A 19073-nucleotide genomic window follows, 5' to 3' on the forward strand; every position below is an offset into this window, starting at 1 on the left:
TCTTCACATCATATCAATACCGTATTATACGCATTGATGTGCAAGCCTTTTCTTGCAGAAAATGGCACTAGCATCTTCTTCTGCGGGGAAACATGTGAGTAGTGGTGGACCGTGGTGATTTATACGGAGGTCATTCTGTGCATATTGCTGTAGCAGAATTTCATGACTCTGTCATAAAATTGTCTTGCCTTTCAGATATTTCAGATTTCCCCACCCTCGATCATATTTATTTGAGAAATGTAACCAGGTGCGTGTCGCAGATGTTTTTGTTAATTCTGTGTTTATAATGGTTTATAATCATGGGTTTTCGTGATAAGGTCATCCTGCATCATATTGCACTGAAATCCTGTTGATGTCGATACAACTTTTGGAAGTAGTTCAATGACTTCAAACTGTTAGTCCACGATTTTCTAAAACAACAAAGCAAAGGAGGAACAATAAACATGTATTAAAATGCAAGTAAACAAATACATTGCTGAGTCGGACACCTCGTTCCAACAACTACACTGATCCTGAGGATAAAAGGGGCAAGGCTATGGTTGGAGGTACTGAGAGATAAACAAGGCACTCCATAATAATAAAATCTTACACATCTTTTGGTGAGTATGAATGATATCTAGTCGAACCTCTTTAGGACGAACACCAAGGGACCGATGGTATTTATTCTGTGAGTTTGTCTTAACCTATTTTATAACCAGTGAATACAATTATTTCTCCAACAGACATACGAATAGATTTCTTCTACAGCAAAAGATTCTAAGCCACACCAACTCATTGACTCGTCTCGTATGAAACAAATGAGTCACTAGAGAGGTTCTGCAAAACGAAAATGCGTACAAACTTTCGCTCTACATCATGAAGTGCGGAACTTCGCACGAACTTTCGCAACTTCAAAGTTGGACGCGAAACTTGCAGGGGACGCGAAATGAACTGTCGTAGGAAATTTCGTGAGATCGGGTCATGACGTACGTGCACTTGGCCCGCGAAAACAACGAAAATGTGCAGAACGCAAAGTTCGTGCAAAAATTCGTACACACTTTCGCAAGGACTGTCGCGAAACTTCGTTCGAATTTTCGTTTTGCAGAACCGCTCTACTGAACCTTTCTTTAGCAACATGACGGCAACTGAGGTTACGTTTGGTTGGTCACATTCCCAAATGGGAATCACTTGGAATCACTCGGAATCATTCTCGCCCGTTTGGTTGGTCAAAAAAGTGCGTTAGGTTGGTCCCATTCCAGCATGGGAATCACTTGGAATCGCTCAGAATGATTCCTTTTGGGGAATGCTCATTCCACGTCACAGGCTGGAATGCGCATTCTCATTCCGCGATCGAATCAGATAATGGCCGGCACGGGCGAAGTTTTCTCCTGGTCGGAGAAGTTGACAAAGGACTTTCTGGATATTTATTCCCAGTATCAGGAGAAGTTCTCGAACGTAAATTTCAAGAGTTTCTTTTTGTGGCAGGAAATTGCCAGGCTGCTCCGAGAGAGTGATGCAGATCGAAATGTTTGGCCGAGTGATAAGCAGTGCAACAATCGATTCAAGTCACTGAAATCGAGTTCGCAGAAGTACCTCGACTCGTTGAAGGAGACCGGAGCTGGCAAGAAGAGGAGGGAGCCGCCATTCCATAAAGAGATCATGGATTTGATCGGCAGCAGAAGCAGCGTTGTGCCCCCTTCAATTGCCAGCTCCGGGAGCATCGTTTCGTCGATTGCCTCCTCACAACCGATTTCACCTCCACCCGCTATGCATACTTACGAAGGTAAGAACTAGCGAGCTCCAGTGTGTGGAGGAAACAATTTGCTATAGGAACTATCTTCAATGATACAATCAAATCAAATTTATGGTTGAAGCCGAGTATCCAAGTTGTACCAAAAATAATTGCAACTCATCATTGTATTTTTTTCCTATACTCTTACCAGGTATTATGTTTATTTCGAATCCCTCAATGTTATGAATATTGGAACCTTTCAGGCTTGTTTGATTGAAGGGTGAAATCCGTGGATTTGGGAAAGAGTGCAGCCTTTGGCAATGATCAGAGCATTGTGGATAGTTTCAAACACTATGTTCATGCAGTGCAAAGAAATATTGAACAGTGCTGCCACCTTTTGTGTCAATCTACACGTGCTACATGCATTTGTGTTGAAAAGAGTTTTATCATATTTATTTGTGTATGGATTTGTCAGCTTGATTACGCACAGACACGCATAGACTTATCCCTTCTTCTCCTCGTTTCTGCAGATGACGACGTTACCGACTTTGAAATGAACAATGATGATGATGACAATCGTGATACAGCGGCCACTGCCCCGACGGACCCTAGGATCCGGACAACACCTGTCGCAGCGCAAGCCCCAACACCAGTCTCAACAACAACACCAAAACAACCAATAGTATCTGGCTGCGCCTCAAAGGCTCCATTGAAGAAACGACGCAAGCGCCCGCCCACACAAAGTTCACAAATTCAAGAGTTCCTGAAAAACCATGAAGTAAAAGAAAGCCGCCGGGAGAAGGATAGAAAGAAGCGGGACAAGAAGAAGATGCGTATTATGGAGGGATTTCTTGCCACGATCCAGAATGCGTTGGGTGGCAAGAGAAAGAGGAAGAAGAAACGAGGACAGCGCCAGCATGAGTCAGAAAGCAGCAGTGACAGCAGTAGTGACACCACACACGCCAGTAGCCACTACAGTGAGCAATCTGATGCTGAAGATGACTTATCAGTTTCTATCTTTGGGTCATCCTAATAAAGTTATTATTATTATTCTGTAATGCTTTAAAATTGAATCCGTTTTTTTGCTCTGAACTACAGAGTAGGAGTAGGTGACTTGATAATTTTAACTTTTACTTGGGTTATTCTTTCACTGTGCAAGCGCTACACAAGTCACAAATTATGGCAGTTGTGCCTCCAATTGGCTCCCATGTAACGCCCAATCGGGACTGTGTTCTGCTTTATACATTACTTGTGCCGAAATATAAGCCAAGAATGCCATGAACGTTCCCATCTGGCTCCCAGTTGAGCCTCTATTGGGGCAATTTACGGACAACTCACAAATTATGCCAATTATGGCAGCTGGGGCTCGAATTCGGGTTCCCATGTAACGCCCGATCTGGCCCTAATCTGCTTTATAGATTACATCTGCTGAAATTGTCAACCATGCCAAGAAAGACCTCACCTGGCTCCAAGATGAGCCCCGATTGTGGCCAAATAGGGACTCCGTTCTGCTTTATGAATTACTTGTGCTGAAGGAGTAGCCAAGCATGCGCGGGAAGTCACCATCTGGCACGGCTGTTTCGCGTGATTCAAAAGGCAAGATGGCGTCCTTTTACACATTTTTGGTAAAAACCCACCTTTTTAACGCCTTGGCGGTGCCCACCCAGAGATTACACGCAGTGCAAGGAAATATTTTTTTGCTTGGTGCCAAAAGAGCTACAGAGCTACAAAAAAAACATTGTCGAGTTGTTTGGAGTTCGTCTCGTTGTAGGCCAAGTCAAGTGGTTTTGAAGTGTAGTGTTCGCTGTCTTGACGTGGAGTTTCGATAAAAGATGAAGGCGACATCTGCCAGACCCAGTGACTCTTCGGTTTATGCCGTTCTTCGACACAACATCATTTTCGTGCAGGAACTATTGTTATTACTTCTACAATAATTATAGTAGTTCAAGTTCTAGTATTACGGATCATGTCACAGTGCATTGTCCTCTACTTGCCTGTGGACGAGGAACGTTGTGTAGTTCCTGCACGTGCTCAGCACCTGAACTGTACGTTCCTTTAGAGTTTAGTTCAGGATTCAGGGCTACCCGTAGATGTGTTGACGCATGCCACCTGGTGGCTGAATCAGTGCACGTGATTTTCAACCTGGCAGGAGGAAGCAAAGAATTTTCATGGACACTCGCTTGAGTATTTTGACAAGTCCCCCCCCCCCCCCCCTTTCTGGTGCTGTTCTGTTGGCACACTGCATCTGCATGGCGGGCCTGGGACAGGCATGCTCCCATGCAGCTGCTGTACTATTCTGGCTGGATTCTGATATGAGATCACAAGGCTAGCACAGCAGGATCTGCACAGCAGGATCTGCACAGCAGGATCTGCACAGTGGCTGAACATCAGCAGTAAAGAAGGTGCAGTATAAGAAGTAGTAAATTCGATTTCAGTGGTGCAGAACAGTTTTGATTTCAAATTGCATCGCTGCATTGTATTTTGACTTTTGTCTCATGTTTGAAGTAATTAGTTACAGTTTTGCTGTTCAAATGATTTCTGAATGTATCAGAGTGATAATGTTGACCTACCTATGGCCCGCCACCACCCGCGCTGATGTTGTGAGCGACAAAACAGTTTACTTCTCCATAGGTAGCTAGATTTGGGAATTTTCCCTTGGCTTTAATACTGCAATTGTTGTGCATTATAAATTAAGCACTGGTGTGTCGGCAGTGTGGTTGTTAGGTACTGCACGACCAAGACCTTTAGACGGTCAACATCTTTGTTTGTGTTCTGCAGGCCAGAGCGAAGGAGGTTGAATTTGTGGTGTATTAATTCACCTCCTTCCTCTCCAAGAGTACATACATGCGAAGGCGTGGCTCGCCCGAACAGCGTGGCTTCGTCAATATCGACACCCAACAAACTCTCCCCGGTGTTTTGGCTCTTGTTATCCACCGAGCACGCCCCCTTAAGATTCTTCTCCTGCTTTGGTCTACCTCCCTTTCTTGCACTCTCAATCCACCCACATACAATGCATTTATCATCTGTGTGCGGCATCCAGGCTAGTACATTTGGCAGAGCCTTACTACAGCCACCACCACCACTATCCCCTCCCTTAATATCACCACCAACATCACACGGTGTTTCACTTTCTGCTGACTTCTGGATAAATAGTAAGCATGCCCTACAGAAATGTGTGGGGTGGACACCACTTTCATCTTTTTCTACCTTGATACCTAGAACATTGAAGATCTGCAATGCATAATCTTTCACTAGATAAAATTAATAGAGGGCTCCAAGACTTCCGACCACTCCGATGGCTGGGCAGTTTACATCCACCCAAGCGACACAACATACCCACATGCTCAAGGTGAAAATTCAAATTTTTGAAATCAGAGCTCATTGTTCAGCCATAAGAGACGTCAGAAAGAACACCATGCACACAAAACTACCCTACAGATCACAATGACACTAACGTATTTTGTAGATGAAGGTTTCCGCTATACAAATAAACTTCCCTCGCCGCCACCAAAACTTCCCCAACTAGCTACCCAGGGCAGTTTCCCTGGGCTACGTACAGCAAAAGACACGCTCAAAAAGGAGTAAGAAATCGACAAGAAACGCTTGAAAAGTCGCTCGCTCGAAGAAAGAAGCACTCGTTTTTTACACGCGATTGTACTACAGCTACTGTACTCTCACACGAGGCTATTTTTGTTGTTTTCAGTGTCTCAGGCTCCGCTCGGTGAGGCCGAGAAGCCGCGTGTAGAGAGCTGGCCCTGAGAAAATTCTCAGCCCTTGAGTACGCTTGAGTACGGGAAAATCCCCTACTTCGGTGACTGCTGGCCTGGCCTCGAACCCGAGATGCTGTGCACGGGTTTTTGCAGTCTGAATCAGCCGTGCTGGGTCCAAGACTAGGCCCGGTTGGGGTCAAATAGGAACCATTTTATGCTTTATACATTACTTGGGACAAAAGTGTAGCCAAGCATGCCAGAAGGTCCCCATATGGCTCCCAGATGAGGCTCGATTGGGGCCAAATTGGGAGCATCGTCTGCCACCACCCTTCAAGGATCAAGGCGCAGATGCAGCTCCTAATGCGGTAGGAATGAAGAAAGGGAAATATAATGATGAATATAATAGGAAGAAGAATCAATTCTCTGTGGCAAACAACCATGCACACGCGCGCACGCTCACACATACACACACATACACACACACACACACAGGAACATGCTTCTTGACGTAGGGCTTCGGAAAAGCAACCATCACTTGGCACCGCATAAGAAAAGAGAAACACAAAGCCAGGTTGGTGAGAATTATGCTGCAAGAGCGAAAAAGGCACCAAAGCATTGGAGTAGGTCCGACGATTGAGACGAACATCACGTATCATGACTCCTGTGACAAGAAACACGCACGCGCGCACACACACACACGCACTCACACACACACACACACACACACACACACAGGAACATGCTTGTTGACATAAGACTTCGGAAAAGCAACCAGGAAACTACAATAAAATACGCGTAGATGCATGACAAGCACGACATGAAGACCTAGCGCCGGATTACATTGCACACCTGGCCAAACAGCACCACACATGACTTACCAATGGTCATGATGAGAGGTAGGTGACGAGCTGTTGACGTCGCTGCTGAGAAGCCTGTTCTGCAGCAAATACAGGTGCATCAAGGGGAGCAGGGTTGTTGGCTGCCCCAGCGTTCTCGCATGGTGCTTGGAGAAATGCCACATCGTCAATGTCATGGAGTCGGCGAAAGTTGTGCAGCACACACGCTGCCACAATGATCTGCGGGTAGTACTCCGTACAGTCGAGGTCGATCATCTGTAGCTTCCTCCAACGGCACTTCAACAGGCGAAAGGCTCGCTCGATAACCTTCCTTGTGTCAGCGTGGGCATGGTTGTACACACCTTGCTGCCAGGTAAATGCATGACCACCTTGTTGTTTGAAAGGAACCATCAGCCAGGTCTCCAACGGATAGGCAGAATCGCCAATGATATAGGTTTCGGAGGCAAATAGCAAAGCTTGGTGCGCTCCAGCTTCAAGGCCCAGCTCCGAATTCCGCAGGACACGAGCATCGTGTACCGAACCAGGGTATCCGGCAAAGCAGTTTGTGAATACCATCTCACTGTCACATACTGCTTGAAGAACCATACTGTAGTAGGACAGACGATTTCGATAGCTGTCCATGTCGTCGCTTGGGGGCTTCACTTCGATATGAGATCCGTCGATAGATCCGATGACCCCGGGCAGTTTTGCAATCGCTTCAAAACTTTCCGAAACTGTCTTCACTCGTGCCCCTGTTGGCCATTTTATGAACTTTGGTGCAAGATAATTCACCAAGATGGTGCACACCCGACGAATGACGGTCCACACAGTCCATTTGGAGACACCAAATCGGTCCGCAACATCACGAATGCAACATTGGTTTCCCAAAATCCATAGCGTAATGAGCAGGTGCTTCGTTGGAGTTGTAGGCACACGACCGCCAGCAATATGCGTGAGAGGCAGAACACCGTTGCTGTTTGCACAGATTTCTGTCAGGAGGAGTTCGAACGGGCCGCGTCTCATGCGGAAATGCTCGTGGAAGTCCATATCATTGAATAATGTCACTGTTAATTCCGTATAGTTCGCGATGCGTGGAACGGAGTCCCTTTTCTCCCTCAGCCCAAGAATGGCGAGGAGCAGCGGTACAAGAATATCCTCCTCGGCCTCATCATCATCGTCCCAAAGAAACTCGAAAACAATGATCGGAAGAACGGCCAAAAGTAGTTCTTGGTCGTGTACATCCATGACCGGTCGACCGGCAAGCTCTTGTCTTCACCAAAAAACAGCAGTGATTACTTTGATTTTTGTTTGGTGCACACGCGTGTACATGGTGGGTCACGTTCACCATGGAAACCCGGTGAGGTTTTGGACGTGCTGTGTTTGCCGCCATCCCCCGCTTTTTACCAGGCATTTTTGAGTATTTTTATCGATCGCAGAAAAATGATTCCGCACGGGACACGTTTGTTTGGTCAAGCGATTTCTACAACTACTGTAGTTGATTCCGGCTCGTTTGTTTGGTCAGGTGATTCTCACACATTCCCATTCCAGAATGGTTGTCATTCCCATTCTCAAAATGACCAACCAAACGTAACCTGAAACAGCAACAGAGAAAGTACGATACATGTACAGCACATTCTTGCAGGTACTACAAACAGATTGCAGATCGTAATTCTTGCTTTGGCTGCACGAAGCTTTATATGGGGCAGTGCAATCTCGGCGGTACTCACAAATAATAAATCAAACAGCCCAGACTCGAGTAAACAAATCCAATCATACAAGTACTAGATCTTCACGAGACGAGACTGCACCCATTGGCTTGTTTCGTATGAAGCAAACAAGTTTACTGAACCTCTCCACAATGGAGATTTTCCCTGATATGCGAATTTATTTTGCAAACTCGGTCAATGGGTCCTTGAACCTTTCCCTCCAGATTGGGAACTGCCACCGATAGTATGCCACTGACCAATGCCTTACTTGTAACGTACCAATGTACAATGAATATGAGTATTTCGACAACACATCTAACATTATGTCTTACCGTCAAGAAGGTGAACTCGCGTTCTTCGCACACTGTAGACAAGGGCAAAGAGATAAAATGGATCTAAATCCGAATAAAATCAGCACACGTTTAAGTTAATGAAAGGGTGAGCATAAGCAAATGAATCGAAGGAAACCGGTCAACTCAGAGATCACCTCTCATCGAGTATTCCGTAAAAGGAGGCCTCGGCAGCGGAAAAGCTAAATTTAGAAAAGAGATCCTGTTAGCTTTTCCATTATTTATTGCATTCCGCCCACAATCAGCACACTTTTCGTAAAAGAAAGAGTCAACACAAGCAAATGAATCAAAGGGAACTGGTCAACTCACCTGTCATTGAGGAATATTCCGCGAAAGGAGATCTCAGCAGCGCCGAAACGAAATAAGCCAGGCCAGGAGACGAAATATCCGAAACAGCTCATACAAGAAGCAGTTCCAAAGAAGGAAGTTCCTCGCGCATGCACATCCGAACACGGACTGCACTGCAACACAATGTCTGCCGTGCACGTGCACAGCACGCGGCTACCACGCGTTGGTAGATCTAATACCGAGCACCTTACGTAGAGACTTACGTAGCCTAAGTGAAATACCGAGCACCTTACGTAGAAACTTACGTAGCATAGCGGTGTCGTTTTTCTTGCCATGTGAACACAATAATAGAAAAGCTGACAGTATCGCTTTTCTAAATTAAGAAAGGGTTTGCTCCCCACACCGGAGCTTGCACTATTCCGCCGACATTACTTGACACTTGACTGACTCACGACTGCCATCCAGGGCACACGAGAAGTCCATCGAACCTTCGACTCGGCAAACCTGCAAGAAAGCACCACTCCCTGCTCAATACACAGTGTGTCGGGGAATTCACCCCTCATCAGTTGAGCTTGAAAAGGCTGAGGAAGATTGTTCCTGAAGAGCACCACCTATATAGTGCTCTCCAGGCACAAACATCACCAGGGATACAAACTTACAGAGACGCTCCATTTCCAGCGCGACAAACACCTCGTGAACATCAGATAGCAGGGTGAGTCAGTGTCGCTCCTGGACGGTGAGACAGACGTCGAGGACCCTGAGTCATTCGCATCGATGTCACCTCCAACCCAACGTGTCGCAAGCCCGCGCTGGGCACAACAGTACGAAGTAGTGGTTGCGATTTCAGCGATGATTTGTAAGAAAGGGTTTGCTGCCCACACCGGAGCTCGCGCTATTCCGCCGACATTACTTGACACTTGACTGACTCACGACTGCCATCCAGAGCACACGAGAAGTCCATCGAACCTTCGACTGGGCAAACCTGCAAGAAAGCACCACTCCCTGCTCAATACACAGTGTTTCGGGGAATTCACCCCTCATCAGTTGAGCTTGAGTAGGCTGAGGAAGATTGTGCCTGAAGAGCACTACTTATATTGTGCTCTCCAGGCACAAACATCACCAGGGAAACAAACTTACAGAGACGCTCCGTTTCCAAGGCGACAAACACCTCGTGAAGACCAGATAGCAGCGTGAGTTAGTGTCGCTCCTGGACGGGGAGACAGACGTCGAGGACCGTGAGTCAGTCAAGTGTAAAGTGTCAAGTACAGTCGGCGGAATAACGCGAGCTCTGGTGTGGGGAGCAAACCCTTACTTACAAATCATCGCCGAAGTCGCAACCACTACTTCGTACTGTTGTGCCCAGCGCGGGCTTGCGACTAGTTGGTTTGGAGGTGACAGCATTGCGAATGACCGATGGTCCTCGACGTCTGTCTCACCGTCCAGGAGCGACGCTGACTCACGCTGCTATCTGGTGTTCACGAGGTGTTTGTCGCGCTGGAAACGGAGCGTCTCTGTAAGTTTGCATCCCTGGTGATGTTTGTGCCTGGAGAGCAGAATATAAGTGGTGCTCTTCAGGAACAATCTTCCTGAGCCTACTCTAGCTCAAGTGATGAGGGGTGAATTCCCCGAAACAATGTGTATTGAGCAGGTAGTGGTACTTTCTTGCAGGTTTGCCGAGTCGAAGGTTCGATGGACTTCTCGTGTGCTCTGGATGGCAGTCGTGAGTCAGTCAAGTGTCAAGTAAAGTCGGCGGAATAGCGCGAGCTCCGTTGTCGGGAGCAAACCCTTTCTAACAAATCATCGCCGAAGTCGCAACCACTACTTCGTACTGTTGTGCCCAGCGCGGGCTTGCGACTAGTTGGTTTGGAGGTGACTGCGTTTCGAATGACCGAGTGTCCTCGACGTCTGGTCTCACCGTCCAGGAGCGACACTGACTCACGCTGCTATCTGGTGTTCACGAGGTGTTTGTCGCGCTGGAAACGGAGCGTCTCCGTAAGTTTGTATCCCTGGTGATGTTTGTGCCTGGAGAGCACTATATAAGTGGTGCTCTTCAGGAATAATCTTCCTCAGCCCACTCAAGCTCAACTGATGAGGGGTGAATTCCCCGAAACACTGTGTATTGAGCAGGGAGTGGTACTTTCTTGCATGTTTACCGAGTCGAAGGTTCGATGGACTTTGCGTGTGCTCTGGATGGCAGTCGTGAGTCAGTCAAGTGTCAAGAAACGTCGGCGGAATAGCGCGAGCTCCGGTGTGGGGAGCAAACCCTTTCTTACAAATCATCGCCGAAGTCGCAACCACAACTTAATAATAATAAATATTATTATAAATCATGTAAAAAGGCGACGTGGAGACAATAATCTTAATAATGCAATGAATATAACTAAATGCGCACTCATATCACAACCATGGGGACGAATCATGTATTCCAGAACGTTTTCTTGTCACAATTATCAATGGAATTCGTGACTAAAGAGAATGATGAAACTACAATAGGATTTATACACATGCAGTGGAACAGCGAGGATACAAGCATAGTAAGAAAAATAGCACAAAAAAGGCCGCGCCACTGTAGTCATAAGTCGAACTGAATATAAGTCCAAAATGGCCAAAATTTTGGATGACAGGACCAAATTTGAGTTGCTTGGCCCTGTATCAACGCACGATCGAACTCTAATCCGAGAAAAGCAACTAGTGAAATACCTGCAGACACTGAAAAACACAAATGAAATATTCGCATCTGAATTTGCACGGATAAAGCCAATCGGTTCGGTGCAACCTAGGATGTATGGCTTGCCAAAAATTCACAAGCAATCTTGCCCGCTACGTCCGATACTCTCCATGACTGGCTCAGCGGAATACAGAATATCCAAATGGCTGTGTATGATGATCCAGCCAGTGCTGGATTTCTACTGTAAGCACAACGTCAAAGACACCTTCCAGTTTGTTGAAATCTTACATGAGAACCCAGTTCCATCTTCTGCGCACATGTGTTCCTTTGATGTTGTCAGTCTGTTTACAAACGTACCATTATCCGAGACAATCAATATCTGTGCTGAAACACTGTACCACAACAAGGAAATAAAAGATGTACCATGGCTGTCCGAAGCGGCTTTTCGCCGCTTGATGTTGATGGTTACGAGTGGTGTGGAGTTTTCATTTGACGACATCATGTATAAACAGACGGATGGCGTGGCTATGGGTTCTCCATTGGGTCTGGTCCTAGCCAATGTGTTTGTTGGGTACTGTGAATCGAAGATAGATAAGTGGCCGGAATTGTACGTCAGGTTTGTGGATGACTCCTTCACGTACTTTGATTCGAGAGCAGACGCTGACGACTTTCTGCTGAAACTGAATACAATCCATCCTGCACTGAGATTTACGTGTGAACATGAAGAGTCCAATAAGCTATCGTTTCTGGATGTGTTAGTCGAAAAGACCCAGACTGGTGTATTGACTACAGTATACCGTAAACCCACTTTCACCGGGCAGTACATGATGTTTGACTCGTTCTGCTCTTCCCAGTACAAGTCAAACTTAGTTCGTAACCTTGTAAATAGGGCACAACGCATTTGTTCACCAACAAAGCTACAACAGGAACTTGATTTTCTACGCTCCGTATTTGTGAAGAATGGCTACCCGCAGCAGCTCCTCGACAAACTTCTAACAACTACACCTGTTGTTAAGGAACGAGCTATCGGACCGTTGCCGTGCCGCGTATTTCTTTGCTTGCCCTGGAAAGGGAAAGAATCGAAGGACACGGCCCGTGTGGTGAAATCCCTAGTGGAGAAAACCTACTTTGCCACCAATGTGGTTACCGTGTTCACTACGATCCGTTCGTTCACGATGTTGAAGGATGTCCTACCAACCCTACAATTGAGTCACCTCATTTACTACTTTGAATGCCGACAATGTGGTAGTCGGTATGTTGGTAGGACCCTTCAACATCTGTCCGAACGTATCAAACAACACGTGCCGCTCTCAATATTGTCACAGGCGGCGAGGTCCTCCCGACCAAAGCGTGGCCGACCACGTAAGCACCCAACTCCACTGTCCGTTCCGGCAGAGGCTTCTGCTCCACAAACGGTGTCTCGGAAAAACCAACACAGCACGCAGAAATTGGGAACAAACATTAATGTAAACAAAGACGAACACTGTGTCTTATCTTCATTATCAGCGAGTACCGGAACGCCGGACGCAGACAACCGCAACTCACCAAAGCTGAGAAGGAGCAAACGGCTGGCGGCAGCTCGGTTTGCAGAGGTGACTGGAAAGATGCATCGAAACTCTCCGGATATGGATGATGCCAGCGGAAGAGTTGACGACTGTCAGGCGTTTGGCAATGGCAAGGGAAGACCGGTCACGAAGAGAACGCGACGGCAGCTGGAGGAGGAGTGTGGAAGCGACGTGTGCAGTGACGATGATGAACCCGGTGGTCAGTTGCTGGGAGAGCCGACGACAGGTGAAGGTGGCAGCGATGATGAAGAGCACGGTGACGATGATGACGATGATGGTGCAGATGGTGTGAAGGACGGTGGCGGTCAGAAACCAAGTGAAGGCGGAGGCGGTGAGAAGAAGAAGAATACATCGGCAATTAAATTGCATTTGTTGTCTAACCCCGTGTGTCGTGAAAGTTATGATGATTCTTGGTTCAGTGTTGTTCGTTCTGCAAGTAGTTTCAAGCAGTTAAAAGTTCTAGAAGCAGTCTACATTCGCATTCGTGATCCAAATCTTTGTAAACAAAAAGAAAATGTCACCGCACTTACGCTATTCCAGTAAATTCGCACTCACACACACTTACACATGCATGTCCATTGTCACACTGCACTTGCTGAATTTCCTATCATTTCTCACCTCACCTATAGTTTATTACCTGTGCAAATTGTTCCTAGGTTTGTGCTATTTTTCTTACTATGCTTGTATCCTCGCTGTTCCACTGCATGTGTATAAATCCTATTGTAGTTTCATCATTCTCTTTAGTCACGAATTCCATTGATAATTGTGACAAGAAAACGTTCTGGAATACATGATTCGTCCCCATGGTTGTGATATGAGTGCGCATTTAGTTATATTCATTGCATTATTATAAATCAGTACACACTTCTTTGCTATCAAACGTTTTCTTTCCCTTCTCTCCAGGATAGTTCAGGGAATGTGTGAAAAACACACAACTACCTCAAAGTACCGCCAGAGCGCCCCACCATCTCATCCTTTCGTGCTCGTATTGTGGAGGTGGTCGGCTGTCTGTAGGTCATACGACATGAACCTTGTACGCATATTGCACGTTTTGCAGTCAATCCGCACCTTCAAGCTGACACAAGCTCCACACAAAAACCTGCCAAGTGTGACCTAAGATTCTCACATCGTACACACTTCGTTGCACTCTGCCATACGATTTTCCTTTCTCTGGCTGTAAAATCAATGTGGGGCGCTCTCGCGAGACGGGGCGCTCTGGCGGTGCTTTACGGGTATATAGAGAATGAAAGAAAGAAAAAAGTCAACACTTCAACATAGGTGTTAAAATGATTAAAGTGTTACAAACTCAAAATGATGGCCAATTCCCACCTAAATCCACTGGCTCGGCCCTACTACCCGCGCTGCCAGGAAAAGCTAAACTTGTTCTCCATTAACTGCCGCTCCGTTCTCAACAAATCCGCAGAATTGTCGGCTATTGCCGAGATCCACAGACCTGACATTATCTGCCTCAGTGAAACCTGGTTAGCTCCAAGTGTCGCTCTTAGTATCTCTGGATACACCACCTTTCGGCGTGATCGACCTCCTAACGAAAACAAGTCTGGTACCGCCTCCAGGGGATATGGTGGAGTCGCTATTCTCGTTCGTGATCATCGTTTCAGTTGTATCCAACTTCGCAACGACCTCAGTCGCCCTACCTGTGAAACAGTGTGGGTGGAGCTTAAACCTTGTTCCGGCTCCCCAAAGCCTATTATTGTCTGTAGTGCCTATCGCCCACCCTCTGCCAAAAGCACAGAGATAAATCACTTCTGTAACATGCTCACCGATGCCCTGGTCACTATCCCCCTGTCCTCGTACCACGTCATACTGACTGGAGACTTCAACTGTAAGCACCAGCACTGGTGCCCAACTGACTCAACGTCCCCCGCGGGAGCTGCGCTCTACCGCCACCTCACCTGCTTCGGACTAGAGCAGCTTGTGAATACCCCAACGCACACAACACCTGCAGGGACCCAGTCGTGCTTAGACCTTCTCTTCGTCAACAACCCCCAGCTTGCAACGGATATTAACACGACTTGCGCTCTTGGATCCTCGGATCATCTGACCGTGTCATGTCGGTTCGAGCTCTCACCATCGCCTGGCCAACATCTGCAGCAAGCACCACCAAAACATTTCCCTTACCGCTATCGTCATGTCCCCTCTCACTGCTGGGACTCTCTTAATTCCGATCTCTCTCATTGTGACTGGTCATTTCTACGCCCAGGCAATTCCCCAACTGTTGACGACGCAGTCGATCGATTTTCAATCGTCCTGGAACAAACCTTCCAGCACCACCTCGCTGATTTTTCCACCCATTCTTGTCGGTCAAACACACGCACATCGTCTGTGACATCCAATCCACCCTGGGTGTCGACTGTCCTCGTATCTGCGGTGAAACGTAAACGAGACCTCTTCAGTGTCAGCCGAAAATTTCCAACACCTGTCAATATGGAGGCCTACCGAGTTCAACGCAACTTTGTCAAATACCTATCCCGTAAAACCTACCGCTCTTACATCAGCTCCCTCTCTGCAACAATCTCATCACCCAATCGTCCTTCTCTCTATCAGTTCATTCGCACCCAGCGTCCCAGTGTCTCTCGCGCCCCAATCCAGTGCTTGATTGATCCTGATGGCAATCGTCAGTCTGAGGCAAAGTCCATTGCGGACACTCTGAACAAACAGTTTGTCTCTCCCGGCCTTCCCGACGATCCGAACTGGGTTATCCCGCCCCTGCACCCAGCTCCAGAGCTGCGCGCTCCACTTCTGGAGGTCTTTACAACAACTGGTGTGGTCCGCAAACAACTGAAACGTCTTAAGAGCTGCAAGTCTCCTGGAAAAGACGGTATTCCAAATGAAGTCCTTAAACTGCTGGTGCCTTCCTTGTCGTATCCCCTGTGCTTGCTCTTCAACTTGTCATATCGTGCAGGAGTCTTCCCATCTGCGTGGAAATCTGCTATTGTTGTCCCGATCTTTAAGAAAGGACAACGCTCCCAAGCTGTTAATTACAGGCCCATCTCCCTCCTACCAACTATATCCAAGGTCTGTGAACGCATCTTCTATGAATCTCTCTACCACCATGTCACCCCTGCCCTCTCCTCTGCACAATCCGGCTTCTGTCGTGGCGACTCAACTACTTTGCAATTGACACGCTTAATCCAGGATATTTACGGACATCGTAACCTGAAGAAGCATGTAGGTCTTGTCTTTTTTGATCTGTCAAAAGCGTTTGATACAGTCTGGCATCGAGGCCTACTTGCAAAGCTTGAGTACATTTTTCTAGTACGTGGTACAGCTCTGCAGTGGCTGTCGTCATATTTGTCGTCCCGTCATCAAACTGTCCGTGTCTCTGCTTCCTTGTCCGATCCTTTACCTGTAGTGTCTGGTGTTCCACAGGGGTCCATACTGGGTCCACTCCTTTTCCTAACTTATGTGAACGATCTGCCCTCTCTAGTTCCAGACGTCAGCCTTTTTGCTGATGACACTGCACTGTTGTGCTCTGACAGCTCGCCGTCCAACCTCGTTACCTCCATGCAGACCGGCATTAACTCCACCATAGCATGGATGGAAGCTTGGAAGCTGAGGCCCAACATCGCGAAGACCGAAGCAATGTTCATCAGCCCATCGCCGCCTACTCAGCCGTTGCACTTTCCAGGAGCCAATGCTAACGTTAAAATTGTTCATGAACACAAACACCTTGGTGTTATATTCGACAGCCATATGTCCTGGTCCCCACAGGTCCAGTCAGTATGCAAGCGAGCTAGCTCCTCCCTTGGCATGTTGCAACCTCACTGCCACCATTTAAATGACCATTGCCGAAAATTGTTCTTTACGTCGTATATTCTACCTATATTTGATTACTGTGACACAGCGTGGTGCGGTCTGTCTCAGGCCCTTGTTCAAACTCTGGAAATACACCAGCGTCTGCTTCTAAAAATCCTGTTTCGCAAAAATCTAACATTCTCCTCCCAACGTCTCTACAGTTTAGCTTCAGTATCTCCCCTCTTAGAGCGACACCAGCAACATCTTTGCATCCTTGTACACATGATCTTATTAGACCTGGCTCCAAAACACTTTGCTAAGTATAACTGGTTTGTGTCCACCAGATCAACACGTCATTCCTTTTCATTACCCCGTGCCAATACCTCCCTGTTTCTGAAATCTCCTATCTTCTCTGCGTACACTCTCTGGTCTTCCCTGCCAACTAGCCTTAAAGCATGCACAGACATTAAGGAGTTCAAGCTTCAGCTTCTTCGTCCTAAATAATCTCACCATTTTCGTCATGCCTCCCCTTGCAGTACTCTCTTTGTTTCTCTCCTTATTATTCAGTTCGCCGTGGTTGGCTACCACCCGACTTCTCATATATATTGGCAGTCTTCTGACGAGCCAGGAGATGTTGAATTAATAATAATAATAATAAAAACAAACAGCTGCAAGTTGTAGACAAACACGTTGAACACATCAGGGAACACTTGTCCCACTTTTACGAGGTGTGACACCAAACAACTGCAATGATAACACATTCTGCTTCTGTACACATAGTTCTGGATCTAGTTTACGAATATACAGATCTTCTATCAAACACAGCAAGATGTATCTTAGACCTTCCACAAGTCAAAATTGAAAAGATCATCACTATACAACTTACGACAACTAGCACTGCCCGACAAATGATGCTTGATGGACGATGTCCGATCACTTAGCTCTGTCACCTTCGACGCCTGGCGTTGTTCTCTTCCGTTAGGCTTGTTTGGTTGGTTGCTCCGGTCCACACCTCCAACGTCCGCGGGCGTTCTGTGTATAGAAGGACGTTCTACCTACCCTTAGTAGAATCAACCTTAACTTTTTTTTTTCAGTGACGAGAATATGAAGATCGATACGTAGGTAGAACAATTGAACACCTGGGCGCACGCATCCGTCAACATGTGCCGTTAGGTCTTGGCCCTGTTGACGCTCGTGGTACTCGTCCTCGTCGTGGCCGTCCTCCAAAATGTGCTGTGCAGTCCGATACTGCAACGCCTTTGTCTGCGTCCAGTGTAGATGTACGCATGCGCGCCTCCGCCTCGAAGGGCGGGGAGCTTGGCCCATCTCAGACTAGCGTGAGGAAGCGAGGGAGACCGTCTCGAAAACCACCCAATGTGACTGGAGCTCACAGACACCGAAAGAGTTACCAGAAGCAAGGTGAAGAGACGGAGTACTGGGGATTTGAATACGTCGATAATGGAAGTGACAACAATTATCAACAAGAGGAAACGAGGAAGACCAAGAAGTGATACGAAAACGGCCATGAAATCAACAAAAGCGGACATGAAATCAACGGACGTTGGAGGTGTGGACCGGAGCAAGTTGGTTTGGAGGTGACAGTGTTGCGAATGACCGAGGGTCCTCAACGTTTGGTCTCACCGTCCAGGAGCGACACTGACTCACGCTACTATCTGGTGTTCACGAGGTGTTTGTCGCGCTGGAAATGGAGCGTCTCTGTAAGTTTGTATCCCTCGTGATGTTTGTGCCTGGAGAGCACTATAATTATAAGTGGTGCTCTTCAGGCACAATCTTCCTCAGCCTACTCAAGCTCAAGTGATGAGGGGTGAATTCCCCGAAACACTGTGTATTGACCAGGGAGTGGTGCTTTCTTGCAGGTTTGCCGAGTCGAAGGTTCGATGGACTTCTCGTGTGCTCTCTGGATGGCAGTCGTGAGTCAGTCAAGTGTCAAGTAAAGTCGGCGGAATAGCGCGAGCTCCAGTGTGGGGAGCAAACCCTTTCTTACAAATCATCGCCGAAGTTGCAACCACTACTTCGTACTGTTGTGCCCAGCGCGGGCGTGCAACTAGTTTGTTTGGAGGTAACAGCGTTGCGAATGACCGAGGGTCCTCAACGTCTGGTCTCACCGTCCAGGAGCGACACTGACTCACGCTGCTATCTGGTGTTCACAAGGTGTTTGTCGCGCTGGAAGTGGAACGTCTCTGTAAGTTTGTATCCCTCGTGATGTTTGGGCCTGGAGAGCACCATAATATAAGTGGTGCTCTTCAGGCACAATCTTCCTCAGCCTACTTAAGCTCAACTGATGAGGAGTGAATTCCCCGAAACACTGTGTATTGAGCAGGGAGTGGTGCTTTCTTGCAGGTTTGCCGAGTCGAAGGTTCGATGGACTTCTCGTGTGCTCTGGATGTTAGTCGTGAGTCCGTCAAGTGTCAAGTAAAGTCGGCGGAATAGCGCCAGCTCCAGTGTGGGGAGCAAACCCTTTC

General features: G+C 47.3%; 3 protein-coding genes across 3 annotated transcripts; 2 read left to right on the forward strand and 1 right to left on the reverse strand.

The window, feature by feature from the left end:
* The first annotated feature begins 1290 nt into the window (after positions 1 to 1290).
* Positions 1291 to 3257, forward strand: LOC135828556 (uncharacterized). Its single transcript, XM_065340994.1, has 2 exons — positions 1291 to 1762; positions 2242 to 3257. Exons 1-2 carry the CDS (start codon positions 1309 to 1311, stop codon positions 2742 to 2744), a joined length of 957 nt encoding a protein of 318 aa, XP_065197066.1. The 5' UTR covers positions 1291 to 1308; the 3' UTR covers positions 2745 to 3257.
* A 2673-nt stretch (positions 3258 to 5930) lies between these two features.
* LOC135828641 (putative nuclease HARBI1) lies at positions 5931 to 7725 on the reverse strand. Its single transcript, XM_065341059.1, has 2 exons — positions 6300 to 7725; positions 5931 to 6082 (listed from the first exon to the last, which is right to left on the reverse strand). Exon 1 carries the CDS (start codon positions 7500 to 7502, stop codon positions 6306 to 6308), a length of 1197 nt encoding a protein of 398 aa, XP_065197131.1. The 5' UTR covers positions 7503 to 7725; the 3' UTR covers positions 5931 to 6082; positions 6300 to 6305.
* Positions 7726 to 11382: 3657 nt separating this feature from the next.
* LOC135827969 (uncharacterized) lies at positions 11383 to 13951 on the forward strand. The gene is made up of 2 exons (XM_065340406.1): positions 11383 to 12861; positions 13892 to 13951. Exons 1-2 carry the CDS (start codon positions 11383 to 11385, stop codon positions 13949 to 13951), a joined length of 1539 nt encoding a protein of 512 aa, XP_065196478.1.
* The last annotated feature ends 5122 nt before the right edge of the window (positions 13952 to 19073 follow it).

This window comes from Sycon ciliatum, chromosome 12 (genome assembly GCF_964019385.1).
Source record: "Sycon ciliatum chromosome 12, ocSycCili1.1, whole genome shotgun sequence".
In the NCBI taxonomy this organism is placed as follows: Eukaryota; Metazoa; Porifera; class Calcarea; order Leucosolenida; family Sycettidae; genus Sycon; species Sycon ciliatum.

Coding starts and splice junctions, on each gene's coding strand:
- LOC135828556 (XM_065340994.1), top strand. CDS start 1,309: ATGCGCATTCTCATTCCGCGATCGAATCAGATAATGGCCGGCACGGGC. Junction 1,763..2,241: donor CGCTATGCATACTTACGAAG/GTAAGAACTAGC, acceptor TCGTTTCTGCAG/ATGACGACGTTACCGACTTT.
- LOC135828641 (XM_065341059.1), bottom strand. CDS start 7,502: ATGGATGTACACGACCAAGAACTACTTTTGGCCGTTCTTCCGATCATT.
- LOC135827969 (XM_065340406.1), top strand. CDS start 11,383: ATGTATGGCTTGCCAAAAATTCACAAGCAATCTTGCCCGCTACGTCCG. Junction 12,862..13,891: donor CGGCAGCTCGGTTTGCAGAG/GTGACTGGAAAG, acceptor CACGTTTTGCAG/TCAATCCGCACCTTCAAGCT.